At 41.9% G+C, this 13,152-nt stretch overlaps 1 protein-coding gene across 1 annotated transcript in view; it reads right to left on the minus strand.

Annotated features, from left to right (window-relative positions):
• Positions 1 to 8,281: 8,281 nt before the first annotated feature.
• Pawr (pro-apoptotic WT1 regulator) overlaps positions 8,282 to 13,152 on the minus strand; it is a gene marked incomplete at its 5' end in the record, with an annotated part of 29,055 nt that continues 24,184 nt past the window's right edge. Inside the window, 2 exons of the mRNA XM_028873098.2 lie at positions 8,282 to 9,468; positions 11,006 to 11,110. Of these exons, the coding sequence (XP_028728931.2) occupies positions 9,382 to 9,468; positions 11,006 to 11,110 (192 nt within the window). The remainder of the gene's footprint in view (positions 9,469 to 11,005; positions 11,111 to 13,152) is intronic.

Consider the following 13,152-nt stretch of genomic DNA (forward strand, 5'->3'; position numbering starts at 1 on the left):
CTTCAAGATTTCACCTGCCAGATGACTGGACATTATCCTCGGAGTTTCTAATTCGGGTGTTGGGTGGGGACAAAGACTTATATTCCTACGAGGTTCTTAAGTGAGGCTAATGCCGGTCCTGTGAGAAACTCGGAGAACACAGGCCCAACACTTTGTAGGGCAGTGATTACAGATCACACAGTCCTGGAGTCAAATGCCTGTGAATTGCCCTCCAAGGAAGCATGATCACAGGTTTGGAGAACCAAACCAAACTGTCTCAGATACACCGAGCACACTGCGGGGACTCCCACATGGACAAGAGTCATCAGAAGCTAAAGCATATTGACCTTGAAAGGGTTGCAAGCAAGAGGCATTCTGAGGCTGCCTACGAGCATTTTTGTTGTTGTTTGTTTTTTTGGCGATGAGGATTGAACCCTGGGCCTTGCTCTTGCTAGGCTACTACTGAGCTAAATCGCCAACCCGAGCATTGGGGTTTTTTAAGGTCTCACCTACTCATTCCATGAAGATGTCTGGGGACCTCGCTGATCTCAGTAGGTGAACCTGAACTCGAGCAGCATCACCATACTTTGTCTACTGTTATTTGGGGTCCTTGAACATCTGCACATGGAACCCTCAACGCCCTACAGAAGACTAAGCTTTCCAGCTCTCCCTAATGCTAACTAGTGAGTGTCTTCTTATCAAAAGCGATTCTTCTGATTCTCCTTCCGTGTGGATTCCTTGCCTCTGACCCACAGCTTTGCTTACACTTTTCCACTCCAAAAACAGTAAAAGAAACCTGATACCTTCCTGTTCATTTTTCTTAACAATTTCCTCCTATAAAGTTAAAATGCCCAAGGATGACAGCTTCTACCTTAGGTTAACCACAGGAGATAGTTCAGATTTTAAAGGAAGATCCACACTTCTCTGGCTAGAAGCCTGTAACATAAATAAATACGTGCTGTTTATAGCCCCCAGAATGTCTAAGTAAGAATAGCAATTGACTACTCATTGAGGCAATATAGCAAACAACAGCACATTTTAACATGAAGATATTGTATTAACCTTTTTTTTTCACAGTTATCAAGTGAAAGCTCAGACTTTTTTTTACTGACTCATTAATGTTTTCCATGCTGCATCCCTAACACATAGATTGCCTTTCCCATTTTTTAAAGGCACTAACAATTGCAGGGTAGCTAGTTAGCAGCATATTAGTACCTAGCATGTATGAGGAACACACACACACACACACACACACACACACACACACACACACACACGTTATGTCTCAGTCACAGGAATTTTCTGCGACAGTGAAAGTGTATTCACCCAAGATTAAGAAAAAGTTTAACTTCATAGCTTTCTTTTTAGCCCATCAGACATTAACAAAATAAAAGGCTGCAAAGGACATTATAACCAGCCCCATAGGTTTAATATGAAGGTTTAACATGATACAATTTTTCTGAGAGGCCACTAAAGATAAAATGAGGAGCAAGTGGAGGAAAAGGGTCAGGGAACGGGGGAGCTTTCAGCTCAGCAGCTGACTAACGGATGCATGCACACTTGCGCACGCGCACACACAGTAAAGCGGGAACTAAAAAAGCCCGGAGTTGTGACGAAATCCAAGATAAAGGTTTCCATTTCGATTAAGATTCTGAGCTCTTTGAATCTGAAGGAAGGCAGACAGCGGTGTATGGAAGAGTTTGGAGGGAGGAATGGGAATGGGGAAATGTTGTGATTATTATAACCTCAAAAACAAAACAAAAAAAGATCGAGATCTTGCACAAACTTTTTCACTAGGCGTGCTAATTAGAGGAATACGTTCTCACAAGAGGACTTGAGACCTTAGCAAAATACCCTGACGAAAATGCCTGGGCACTCGCTAGAGATGTACGGGATTACTGAGATTAGCGGAGAGTTCTCCGGGGAGAGGGGGCTGGTTAGCTGGAGCAGGTGTACAAAGAATGGAACCTTAGCTAAAAGGTTATGTAAACCATTTGCTGCAAAAACAAAGACGGGAGTTTTGCATTCCCCAACCCAATTATCTGTTTCGGGCTATCTGAGACCTGACATTCTTTGAACACCATCAGATTGGGCTGGTAACAGTTCCAACTCTGAATCAGAAATCATTTCTGTAGTTTTAAAACACAAAAACATTTTTCAGCCACAACTGAACCTACATACACCTTAAACAAAAAACAAAACAAAACAACAACAACAAAAGATTTTTGAAGCACTGCTATTTCTTTAAAAGACACAGGATATCCTGTAACTTTTAAATAAACTCCTGGCCAGGATTCCACTAATAGTATAGAAGGGAAAAGAAACAATTAGCTGGTGTTGAAAAGATGAAAATGTACTTTTTTTTTTGTTGTTTTTCGAGACAGGGTTTCTCTGTGTAGCTTTGCGCCTTTCCTGGAACTCACTTGGTAGCCCAGGCTGGCCTCGAACTCACAGAGATCCTCCTGGCTCTGCCTCCCGAGTGCTGGGATTAAAGGCGTGCGCCACCACTGCCCGGCGAAAATGTACTTTTTATTGAGGATTCATTTTTTTTTTTACATTTAAAGCTTATTATAAATGTGAATCTGTACTGATGTACTGAGTTGACTCTGTCATGATGGAATCCACACAATGGGAATAACCAAAGCTGTTTACGTAACACTTCGTTCAATTACTTAATCCAGAGAATTTTCACGAATATTTGGGTTCAGAACTTATAGTCTTAACCAGACAGAAAGTCTTAACTGTCTTATGACTTTTGCTGGTAGCAATGGCGCTTGCTTCTTAAATTTAGAGAAAAAAAATAATAATACATAAGAATAAAATCCCCACATAGTGAAGCCAAATTTTTTAAAAAGTTGACAAAAAAGAAAAACAAAAAAATAATAAAAACCCCACCACAACAACCACCAAAAAAACCCAACAAAACAAACAAAAAAAACCCATACACTTAATTTGGTATGCAGAAGGAGAACCAAAATAAAACAGGGCAATCAATCAATGTCCATCAAGTGATTGTCATTAACATTTTAATTACTAGAGTGATTGACAAGGCATGAACTGAAGGTTTGATAGAAGATGGCATACTCAAAAAGAAACCATGCCAGGCAGTGGTGGCGCACGCCTTTAATCCCAGCACTCGGGAGGCAGAGCCAGGCAGATCTCTGTGAGTTCGAGGCCAGCCTGGGCTACAGAGTGAGTTCCAGGAAAGGCGCAAAGCTACACAGAGAAACCCTGTCTTGAAAAACAAAACAAAACAAAAAAAAAAAAAAAAAAAAAAAAAAAAAGAAACCAGTAATGAAGACTGCTGTGGGATGTCTTTCTGTATGCCGTGAATATATGTTGCTCTGATTGGTTGGTAAATAATGACGTTTGGCCTATGGCAAGTCAGGTTATAGCTAGGCGGGAAATTGAAGAGAGAGAGAGGAAAAAGAAGAAAGGCAGAGTGGAGAGAGATGCCAGCTGCTACCCAGGAGAAGCAAGATGTAAAAGTACCTACCAGTAAGCCTCGGCCACGTGGCAACTTATTAGATTAATAAAAATGGGTTGAGTTATAAGAGCGAGCAAGCAAGAAGCCTGCCATAGGCCATGTAATTGGTAATTAATACTGAGCCTCTGAATGATTATTTTATAAAGGGGCTGAGGGACCGTGTGGCTGGGTGGTACTGGAGAAATCTTCCGGCTACACAAGACTGCATATAAAAACACCAATTTGAATATAACCAATATAACCAACACTCTTGTGTGTGTGACACGAATTGAATTCTTTTTACTTGATGACATTTCTTAATGGTCATTTCCTAAAGCGTAATTACATTAAAATATGGTTAAGATACTTCCCAGCATGCATCAGTTCCTTCCCTTTGCTGCTCAGAAATGTTGCAGCAAATGAAACAGACCCTACTGACTACATCCAACAGACAAGGGCTGGACAGAAACAAAACCTACTCTGGAACCAGCCATTCAGACTGGACAGACTAATGCTAACTATGGCTGTAGTTCACGCGACTGGTACACACTACATGGCCCATACTCTGCTAAATGGAAGAGTGAGCAGATGCCCACTTAAACGTCTGCTTGAAATGCGTGTGAAAATTTAATACAAAATAGACTAATGTATCACCATTTGATTTGGGATCAGGGTGAAGACATAACTTTAACAATGTTAGGAAATACAGCTAAGCAAAATAAATAAATAAATAAATAAATAAATAAATAAAAATAAATAAAAAATTTTAAAAAGGCCTAGGCAGTAGGATCATGACTTTGGAGCTTGTCTGGATAACAGAATGAGTCTCAAGCCAGGCTGGGCTATAAAGGGAGCAATATGGGCTCAGGTTTTCTCAAATAATAGTTATTATTTATTTATTTATTTATTTGGGTTTTTTTTTTTTTTTTTGGTTTTTCGAGACAGGGTTTCTCTGTGTAGCTTTGTGCCTTTCCTGGAACTCACTTGGTAGCCCAGGCTGGCCTCGAACTCACAGAGATCCGCCTGGCTCTGCCTCCCAAGTGCTGGGATTAAAGGCGTGCGCCACCACCGCCCGGTGGTTCTTATTATTTTTACATTTAGTGTGAGTGTGTGTGTGTGTGTGTGTGACACATTAAACATACAGAAGTCAGAGGACAACTCGTGGGAGTTGGGGTCTCCCTCTACCACGGGGGTCTGGAGTTGGAAGCCTGGGGCTTGCCAGTGTTGGAAGGAGGAGCTTTTACCAGGTGGGCCATCACAGGCCCCGCCCGGTTCAAGTCTTTAAGCAGAGAATGATGGCATCACCCTCTACACATCAGAGAGCAAGTGAGCAGCATGGAGGGTGTGCCTTTGGCAGGGGCTGACCAAAAAGACTATTGCACATATTAAGGTTCTTGTAGCAGGAATCTTAAAAGTTCTTCTTAATAAAATCAAACCTGGTGCCAGTTATTGGGGTGAACCCTGGATGATCAGAGAAGCAGAATAAGCCACAGCCACCTCACCTTGCCAATTCCTCAGCTGATCCTGTTTCCTCAGACTGGAAGCCTCTCAGTCCTCATCCAAATGGATCTCAGCTGAACTGCGTCTTGAAAGCCAGAAAGCTTAACCAGGCTCTTGTTCCTGGTCCTCACACCTTATATACCTTTCTGCTTTCTGACATCACATCCTGGGATTAAAGATGTGTGTCACAATACCTGGCTGTTTCTCCTGTGGCTTTGAACTCACAGAGATCCAGGTGGATCTCTGCCTCTGGAATGCGAGGATTAAAGGCGTGTGCTACCACTGCCTAACCTCTATGTTTAATATTATGGCTGTTCTGTTCTCTGATCCCAGATAAGTTTGTTAGGATGCACAATATTTTGGGGAACACAATACCACTACAGGTTCTGTTGTCTTCAGTTTAATGGAACATAACAGCATCACATCGTATTGAGGTACGCATTGTAAGTTAAAATTCTTATCCATAGGATGTCCTGTGGAATTTACAGAGCTCCATGGCGGTCCAGCACTTAACCCCGAATCTGTGAGGTTCTGAGTTCAATTCTCAGTACCACAAAGAATAACAGTAACTATAATTTAACGATTAAAATGGGATGCTCTTTAGTTCCAGGATAAAAGAAGTCAGTCTTTGCTGGTGCACACTAGGATCAGTTCAGATGCAGACATGGGTGTTTGACATTAATTTTAACTTAGAGCTTGGGTCCTTAAAATGTTCTTTTGCATTTTACATCTCTCCTCTAATGCAAAGCTGGTGTACCTGGGTTCATATAGTCCAATGAGAATGCATGTGTAAATCCTGGAGGAAAATGATAAAAACCATGACTAACTATTAATAAGTAAGTGTCACCTTTACTTGCTAAGTGTCTGTAACTTATGAAGAGTCACTGGCTCCAAGTCTGCTTAGGAGTGGGAGCAGGGAGGGGACCCTGCCACTGTGCAAGGGGAAGTTATTCCAAGGACTTTGTTCAAGGTCTTTGTTATTTTGTCTTGTATTGTTCGACATGCCGGTGCATTTCCTACACTGATTTGTGCAGTTTTCAAACACAGAAGGAAAAAAAAATGGACTCAAATGTTTACATTTTAGTTTCCAATTTGAAAAATCCACATTACTCCAGAAAACACAGACCACATACAGGTTTTTCTTTTCCCCTATTTTTTTAAATCTTAAGAATGCATTGCTTCTATAGCTATTTAATTTTTAAAAATTACAGTGGGGTAAAAAGACTACATTACTTCATGTATCTGGCTGGTGTTTAATCCCTACATCTGAAACTACTTGACCAAGGGTAACACTGCCAATTATTATTGACTACCTCTCTCAGATTACGGGAAGACACACAGCCCACCTCCTTTCCCTGCTAACGCAAGTGTACCACAGCAAAACCACCAGGAAGTCGGGAATGAAGGAGATTCTCATAGCGATGAGTTCTTGTCAGCATCAGGAAGGCCCCACCCTGCTCATTTTGGGGGAATAGCAAAGTCACCACTCTGTAGAGAGCCCACGCTACCACCCGCTCACCATGTCTGAAAACAGAGACAAGATAGAGCAGGTCATTCGTCTCAGGAGAATGCCAAAAATCTATCAGGATGTTGGGCATGCTTTATTTTACTATGCCACAAATCACCGGGTGCTAATGAGAAATACTAACAGAACTACATTTCACAAATATTTGTACTTTACAGACATCAGTCAAGGCTTCTAGATTGCTCTACATATACTTAAGTTATCTGTTAAAAATTCCTGTGAACATTTGTTCTTTTTTATTTTTTATTTTTTTTTTTTTTTTGAAACAGGGAACTCTAGCCTGGGCTGGCTTTGAACTCACAATCTTACTGGTTCTCATTCTGAGTTACAGCATTGCAGGTATGAATCACCGTGCCTGGCTCTAAACCCCAATTTATTGATGAGCAAAAACTGCTATTAGTCTTGTTTAACATTTTTATAAAAGTCTCATTTTAAAGGAAAATTGTAGTAGATGCTATGTCTTTTTCAACAGTGTGTAAACGTCTGTATGTGAAATAGATACATATTTTAAGAAGTTGGGGGCAAGGGCTCCAATAAAATGCTCTGCCTAACTCCCAGGCTCCTGTAGTTCTGCCTAAGTAAGTGCACCTGCTGATATTATGTTAAAAACAAACAAACAAACAAAGGTGCTGAAAATACTCCACATTGACTGAATGGTAAAAACTTCAAAAACAGCTCAGTTTTTAAAAACTTGCATAGCTGATGTAATCTTTAAAAAGTAAAATTAGCTGGGCAGTGGTGGCGCCCACCTTTAATCCCAGCACTCGGGAAGCAGAGGCAGGCGGATATCTGTGAGTTCGAGGCCAGCCTGGTCTAGAGTGAGTTCCAGGACAGGCACCAAAAACTGCACAGAGAAACCCTGTCTCGAAAACACAAAAAACAAAAACCACAACAAAAAAAGTAAAACTAAATGTGCCTTTATGTACAAATTAAATAGGAAATTCAAACTATCATATTGAAAATCAATATACTAATGTATTTTAGGGTTGGATATTGACGGCATCTTTACAACATCTAAAGGTAAACAAGGACTAAGGCAACAAAGATATTGCTGCCATAGACCTAATGATGACCAAAGAGATGAGTGCCTCACAGCCAAAGGGGTGACAGAGCCTGGCACAGTACCTCCATATGTGGACAGAGGGTCACTGCTGGGGAGGCCGGTGAACAGCTAAGGTAAAGGGGAAATGCAGGACAGTAAGTCCCAGCTCCAGTGACTTCAATGGGAAACACAGACGGGAATACACAGCAGCTGCCGGCTCTATCGTTAAGTGACTCAGAACCAGCGGGTGAGCAGCCGCAGAAATTCTGGAAACCAAGGTCTAGACTACGCCTCTCCAGGAGCTACCGCAGGGGGCTCTTGTTTCTGTTTCTCAGGTGGTTCCGATGAACGGCCAATCCCGAACTTCTGAAGTGAGGAGTTGGGGAGACACTTGTGGGATGCAGAGATTTCTGGAAGATAGCCCTTATATGGACCACTCTCCGTCCTGTCCTCCCCCCAATTGTCTTATCTCCCCTGTTTTTCCAACATTGGCTACATGAATGGATTTGGTAAGTAGAGGGGGAAAAAAGCTGGCAGGGAACCCAACAGGATTTTACTATGCCCAAGGTCTGAACACTGATGAACACGCTGTCTTCCTGAAACTCACCCACCCAGTCGCTCAGTAGCAGAGTGCCTGCCGGGTTCAGTCCCCAGAACCATTAAAAAGAGGGAAGAGAAAGGGAAAGAGATTCAACTATGAGGCGTCCATGTGTTAAGGGCGGGGGAGGGCTCTTAATATGAAAACACAACACACAACAAACCCAAATACTAAGGATATTTAACAGAAGACAACTTTATTTTATGAATCTTCAAATATGATCGCTTTCCAATTTTCAGTGTTAGGGAGCAGTAGCCTTGGGATATGGAACTATTCTCTCATGAGGAAAAATATATCCCAATGCTTCTCCAATTCAGGGATCAGCAGAGCTATTCTGCATCATATGTATATATGCTTTCATATGTTAACAAATGTATAAATATTTTAAGTGTGGAAAAAATATTTTGTCTCTGACTTTGAAGCACATGATTATTAAAAGCATCAATTTTCTTCTTCAACACTGAAATTGTATACAACTTGAGGCCTGAAGAATAAACAACTTTTTAAATATTCCACATTTACTAATAAACCCTAGAGCAGTTAAAAACAACAAAAAAACGATACGATAGTACCTACATAAGAAACTATACATTGACTGTTTTTCAGAAGTAATTGAAATTTTTCAATATTCAAACACAACATAGTAAATTTTCACTTACTATAACACAGTTCAAGTATTCTCTTAAGTTTATATTTAGCCAACTAGAACATATTAAGTGACTTTGTAAAATAGCTTTCCTTTCAAAGATTATTGCTATACAAAATAGTGTGTCAATTACTACTCGAAATCATTAGAGCACGTGGAAGGAACGGGTGACAGGAGCCAGGTCTTTATGAGTAACTATCAACACACAGAAGGCCGCACACATTAGTAATAAGGCATCTGTGGGCAACTCCCCCAAGTATTTGAATTCATGTAAACAAAGACTATGCATATTCCTTTAGGGAGAATATGTACTAACATAGATAAAATATATGCAAATGGCTGTTACTTTGAACCATATATTATTGGGATATCACACAAAACCAAGAGGCATTACCTATTATTGTAATAACTAGAAATGTCACTAAGTTGTGAAATACAAGGTTGATGCTTTGTAAAACTAACAATGAAAAAAAGAGTAATTTCGAAAACCAATATCCATCTGGTGTCTAGAAATAAATATACAGTTATCTGAACGTATTGCATCACAGGAACATCATCTTTGCCTTAGTCTCGACATTCAATCAGTAGTTTAAAGACAGGTTTTCCACACCGAGTCTTGGGTCTTCTACCTTGTCAGCTGTCCAACAACTTTCAAAAGAGTTTTATTTTCCTGCTTTAGCTGTTCATTTTCATCTTCTATGTCATCTAGGTCCTGGGGGGGTGGGGGGTGGAGAGAAGGAACACTTTAAAAATACTGAAAAATATTCTAAAGGGGAGTTGAAATAAAAATAAAACACAAAGATAACCCATTGACTCAATTAATTTTGAAGTAGTAAGTTCTAAAAAATTACATGGGATATGCCCTAACATTACTTGAATGGGCCAATTCTTCTGGAACACTCAGTATTTCAAAAGTAGCCAGAAGTCAAGGTATTAAGATTGTGAATCTAGAGAGAGAGAGAGAGAGAGAGAGAGAGAGAGAGAGAGAGAGAGAGAGAGAGAGAGAGAGGGAGAGAGAGAGAGAGAGAGAATATATGTGTTCCGTGTTAGAATTCTAGCCACAAATCCATGGCCATGTGGTCAGTACTAAAACCACAGTAAGTTGTAGTTATGAGAACTATCACTTGAAGGAAGACATGTAAAGACTAATCTTTGCAGTTTATAACATTAAAACTTGACAAAGCACTGCTGTGAACTTACACTTTGCCGTTGGACTATCAGGCAGATGACCAAAACGTTAGCAAAGTCAGAATCTGCACTTGTTCACAGACGGAATAATGCCAAGAAATAAGTCTGTTCAGACTATTAAAAAACATGAGGTTTTAAAATTACTACGACTGAGACCTGCCTAAATTTAAAATTAAATGCTATAATACATTCGTGCATCATTACCAAACTATACACGTGAAAAGGGTTCCTAGAATTGAAACGGTTCAAACACACTCACGAATTGTGACTAGTTTATCGACTTAGTAAGGGGGATTTTCTGATTCTTTTTAATGCTCTTGGTGTCTGAGACGGCACATCATGGGCATCCCAAATATTTGCCGAGGCTCTTGAACGGAATTCCAGCGCAAATAAAGACAAGCTCCGAGTAGCATCGAGATGAAAGACGACATAAGCCCCAAGTCAAACACTACCTCGGCCAAGGACGACGTGCAACCTGCCTCTGAGCTGCCTTAGAAGAGGCTGGCACTGGAGCCCCCTCCCTGCCTGTGGCACATGGGATCAACCCATGGCATTGCCCAACCTCGCCAGGCAAACACTGGACCGTTTAATTACTTTGTGGTTAGGAGTTGAGACTGGATTAGGGGACCAAGCCTTTTCTCTCTGAAGCCAACGTTGCTTTCTTCCATAAAACCCTCTAAAAAGGCAGAGCAATGGGAACTCTTCCCATCACCTCATAGATGCTCTGGCTTCGGAGGAAGGACATTCTAGGGCTGAACACAAAAAGGAGGGTCTCCGAACCCAACACTGTAAGAGCGTGGGACCTCAACCCAGAGCTGGGAAAACTCCTAAGCGCGTCACCCGAAGAATCGGTGAGAATCCACAGCTTATGGAGTGAACCGGTAGGTCTCAGCATTCGTGACTAGCTCATTAACCAAAGAACAAACCGTACCCGGAAAGGAAAGGGTTCTACACCCTTCATGCCTTCATTCAGTCACTCAAAAAACAAACAAACACACAAACAAACACACACACAAACACACAAACAAAACACCCTGGAATTGAAATGCAAAGCTACTTACCCTATTTAACAAATCAATCTCTTCCTTGAGTTTCCCGATCATTTCTTCTTTATCTTGCATCAGTCTCAGGAGTCGGAGGTTTTCTTGCCTTTCTCTCACTACTTCCTGGTGAGTAAAACATCACAGAGCATTAACCAACCGGGAATGGGTTGCTCACAGTATTTTAACATGGCCAACACCCATCAGTAATGGCCGAAGACTGCAAACATTGGCCACGCCCCTTTCGGCCACAGGGGACACTGACGACAGAGCTGGGACAATGCCACCTCCCCCCTTGGTCAAGGAAGAAGGGCATCTGCATGCTTGGCAAAAGAACACTATTGAGAACATTTGGGAATTAAAGAGGGAGAGCTGTGCTTGCGGCTACTCTTTTCCTTTCCAAGAGATTCTATTCGCAGGGCACGAAGACCACACTTAATTGCTACAGTTGGGAGTCAGAGGCAGGAGGTGAACTCGAGGTTGGGAGTTCAAAGTTAACCGGAGCTAACCCAGTAACAATGGTGGAGGGGGAGGAAGAGGTGCCATGTTCTTTAGTGGTGCAGTCAAGGACAAGACGCCTGCTGTGAGCTTATAAACAACCCCAAAGCAACTCACCGGGACCCACACACAGAGGCGAGGCTGGTTGGGAAAAGGATTAATGAGAGTGGGGGAGGGGGAGATGAGGATGCATGTGACCAACACACATCATGTACGTATGTGAAATGTCATCATGAAACCTGTGAGTAAAAATAATATATTCTAATACGAAAGAACCTTCTAGGAGATTAAGAACGCGCACCCCTGGGCATGCTTATACGGAACAAAAAAGGCAGAGAAGCGGGTGCGGAAGCAAGGGCTCGCTCCTCGGCTTCCTGACAGCCAGGAGGTGAGCATCTCTCTTCCACTCCGCCCTTGCTTCAAAGACCAGAAACAACAGGGCCAGCTGATCACTGGCTGTAATTCTAAAACCATGAGCCGTGGGAAATCGCCAGAAGAAATAAACAACAACCATAAACCTCTACAGAGCACCTCACTCCAAGAACAGACAGAGCTGGGAAACACTGTGGTAAGTGACACAATCCAGTCACAAAGACAAAAACTGCATGTTGGCGGGCGGTGGTGGCGCACGCCTTTAATCCCAGCACTTGGGGAGGCAGAGGCAGTCGGATCTCTGTGAGTTCGAGGCCAGCGTGGTCTACAGAGTTCCAGGAAAGGCCCAAAGCTACACAGAGAAACCCTGTCTTGAAAAACCAAAACAACAACATCAAAAACCAGCATGTTCTCCCTCATTCGTAGACCCCATCTCTTAATGTATGGAAACAGGTGTGTGAGCGTTGGTATAGGTTATGAAGCTAGATACCATAGACCACTAGAGAGAGAGCCAAGAGGTGTTAAAAAAAAAAAAAAAGTGGGGGCAGGTGACTTGTGAGAAGAAAGAAAAGATACTGTGCAAGGCGGGGTATAAGAGAGGAAGGGAGAATGATCGAAAAATGCCTTATGAAACATGATACTTTGTAAGCTAATGAAAATGCTTTCTAATTAAAGACAAACAGAAGAAAGAAATCTTTATTTAAAGGTTTTTGAATTCAGGACCTCAAGCCAGGTGTTTATTTTATATACCTGTGATCCTAGCGCTTGGGGGGTGAAGGCTGGTAGATGGGGACCAAGAACATCTGCTTAACTGAGCTACAGGAGACCCTGTCTCAGTAAACCACAAACAAAGGGCTCCAGGGCCTCTGAGCAGAGCTGGAAAGGTCTCAGAGAAAGCAGCCAACTACCCAGAGCCATTAAAGGCTGCCAGATGCCGGCAACTAAGCCCAGTTCTTCTGCAGCCTCCTTCAGAGGAACGTGTTAGAAACTAATAATGTGTGCTCTCTAAACCTTTAATTTAGATACTGATTCCAATCAGAAATGGGTTCAAGCTTAAATGCAGCCTAAAAAATAACCCCTGTGTCCGCAGGAAATTAAAATAAATTAACCTCAAAATCGCCTTTGCGTCACAGGGCATAGCTTCCATTCATTAAAACAAAACACATTTCAACCGATTAGTTCAACACCATTATCGATTGCAGATCCACGTCTGTGGGACGGACCTGAGATTCTGCAGCTCCTAACTTTATGGCGATGCTCATCCAAATGGCTGTCAAGACATCTGTAAGCAGGTTTAT

The sequence above is a fragment of the Peromyscus leucopus genome, chromosome 18, assembly GCF_004664715.2.
Source record: "Peromyscus leucopus breed LL Stock chromosome 18, UCI_PerLeu_2.1, whole genome shotgun sequence".
Taxonomy (NCBI): domain Eukaryota; kingdom Metazoa; phylum Chordata; class Mammalia; order Rodentia; family Cricetidae; genus Peromyscus; species Peromyscus leucopus.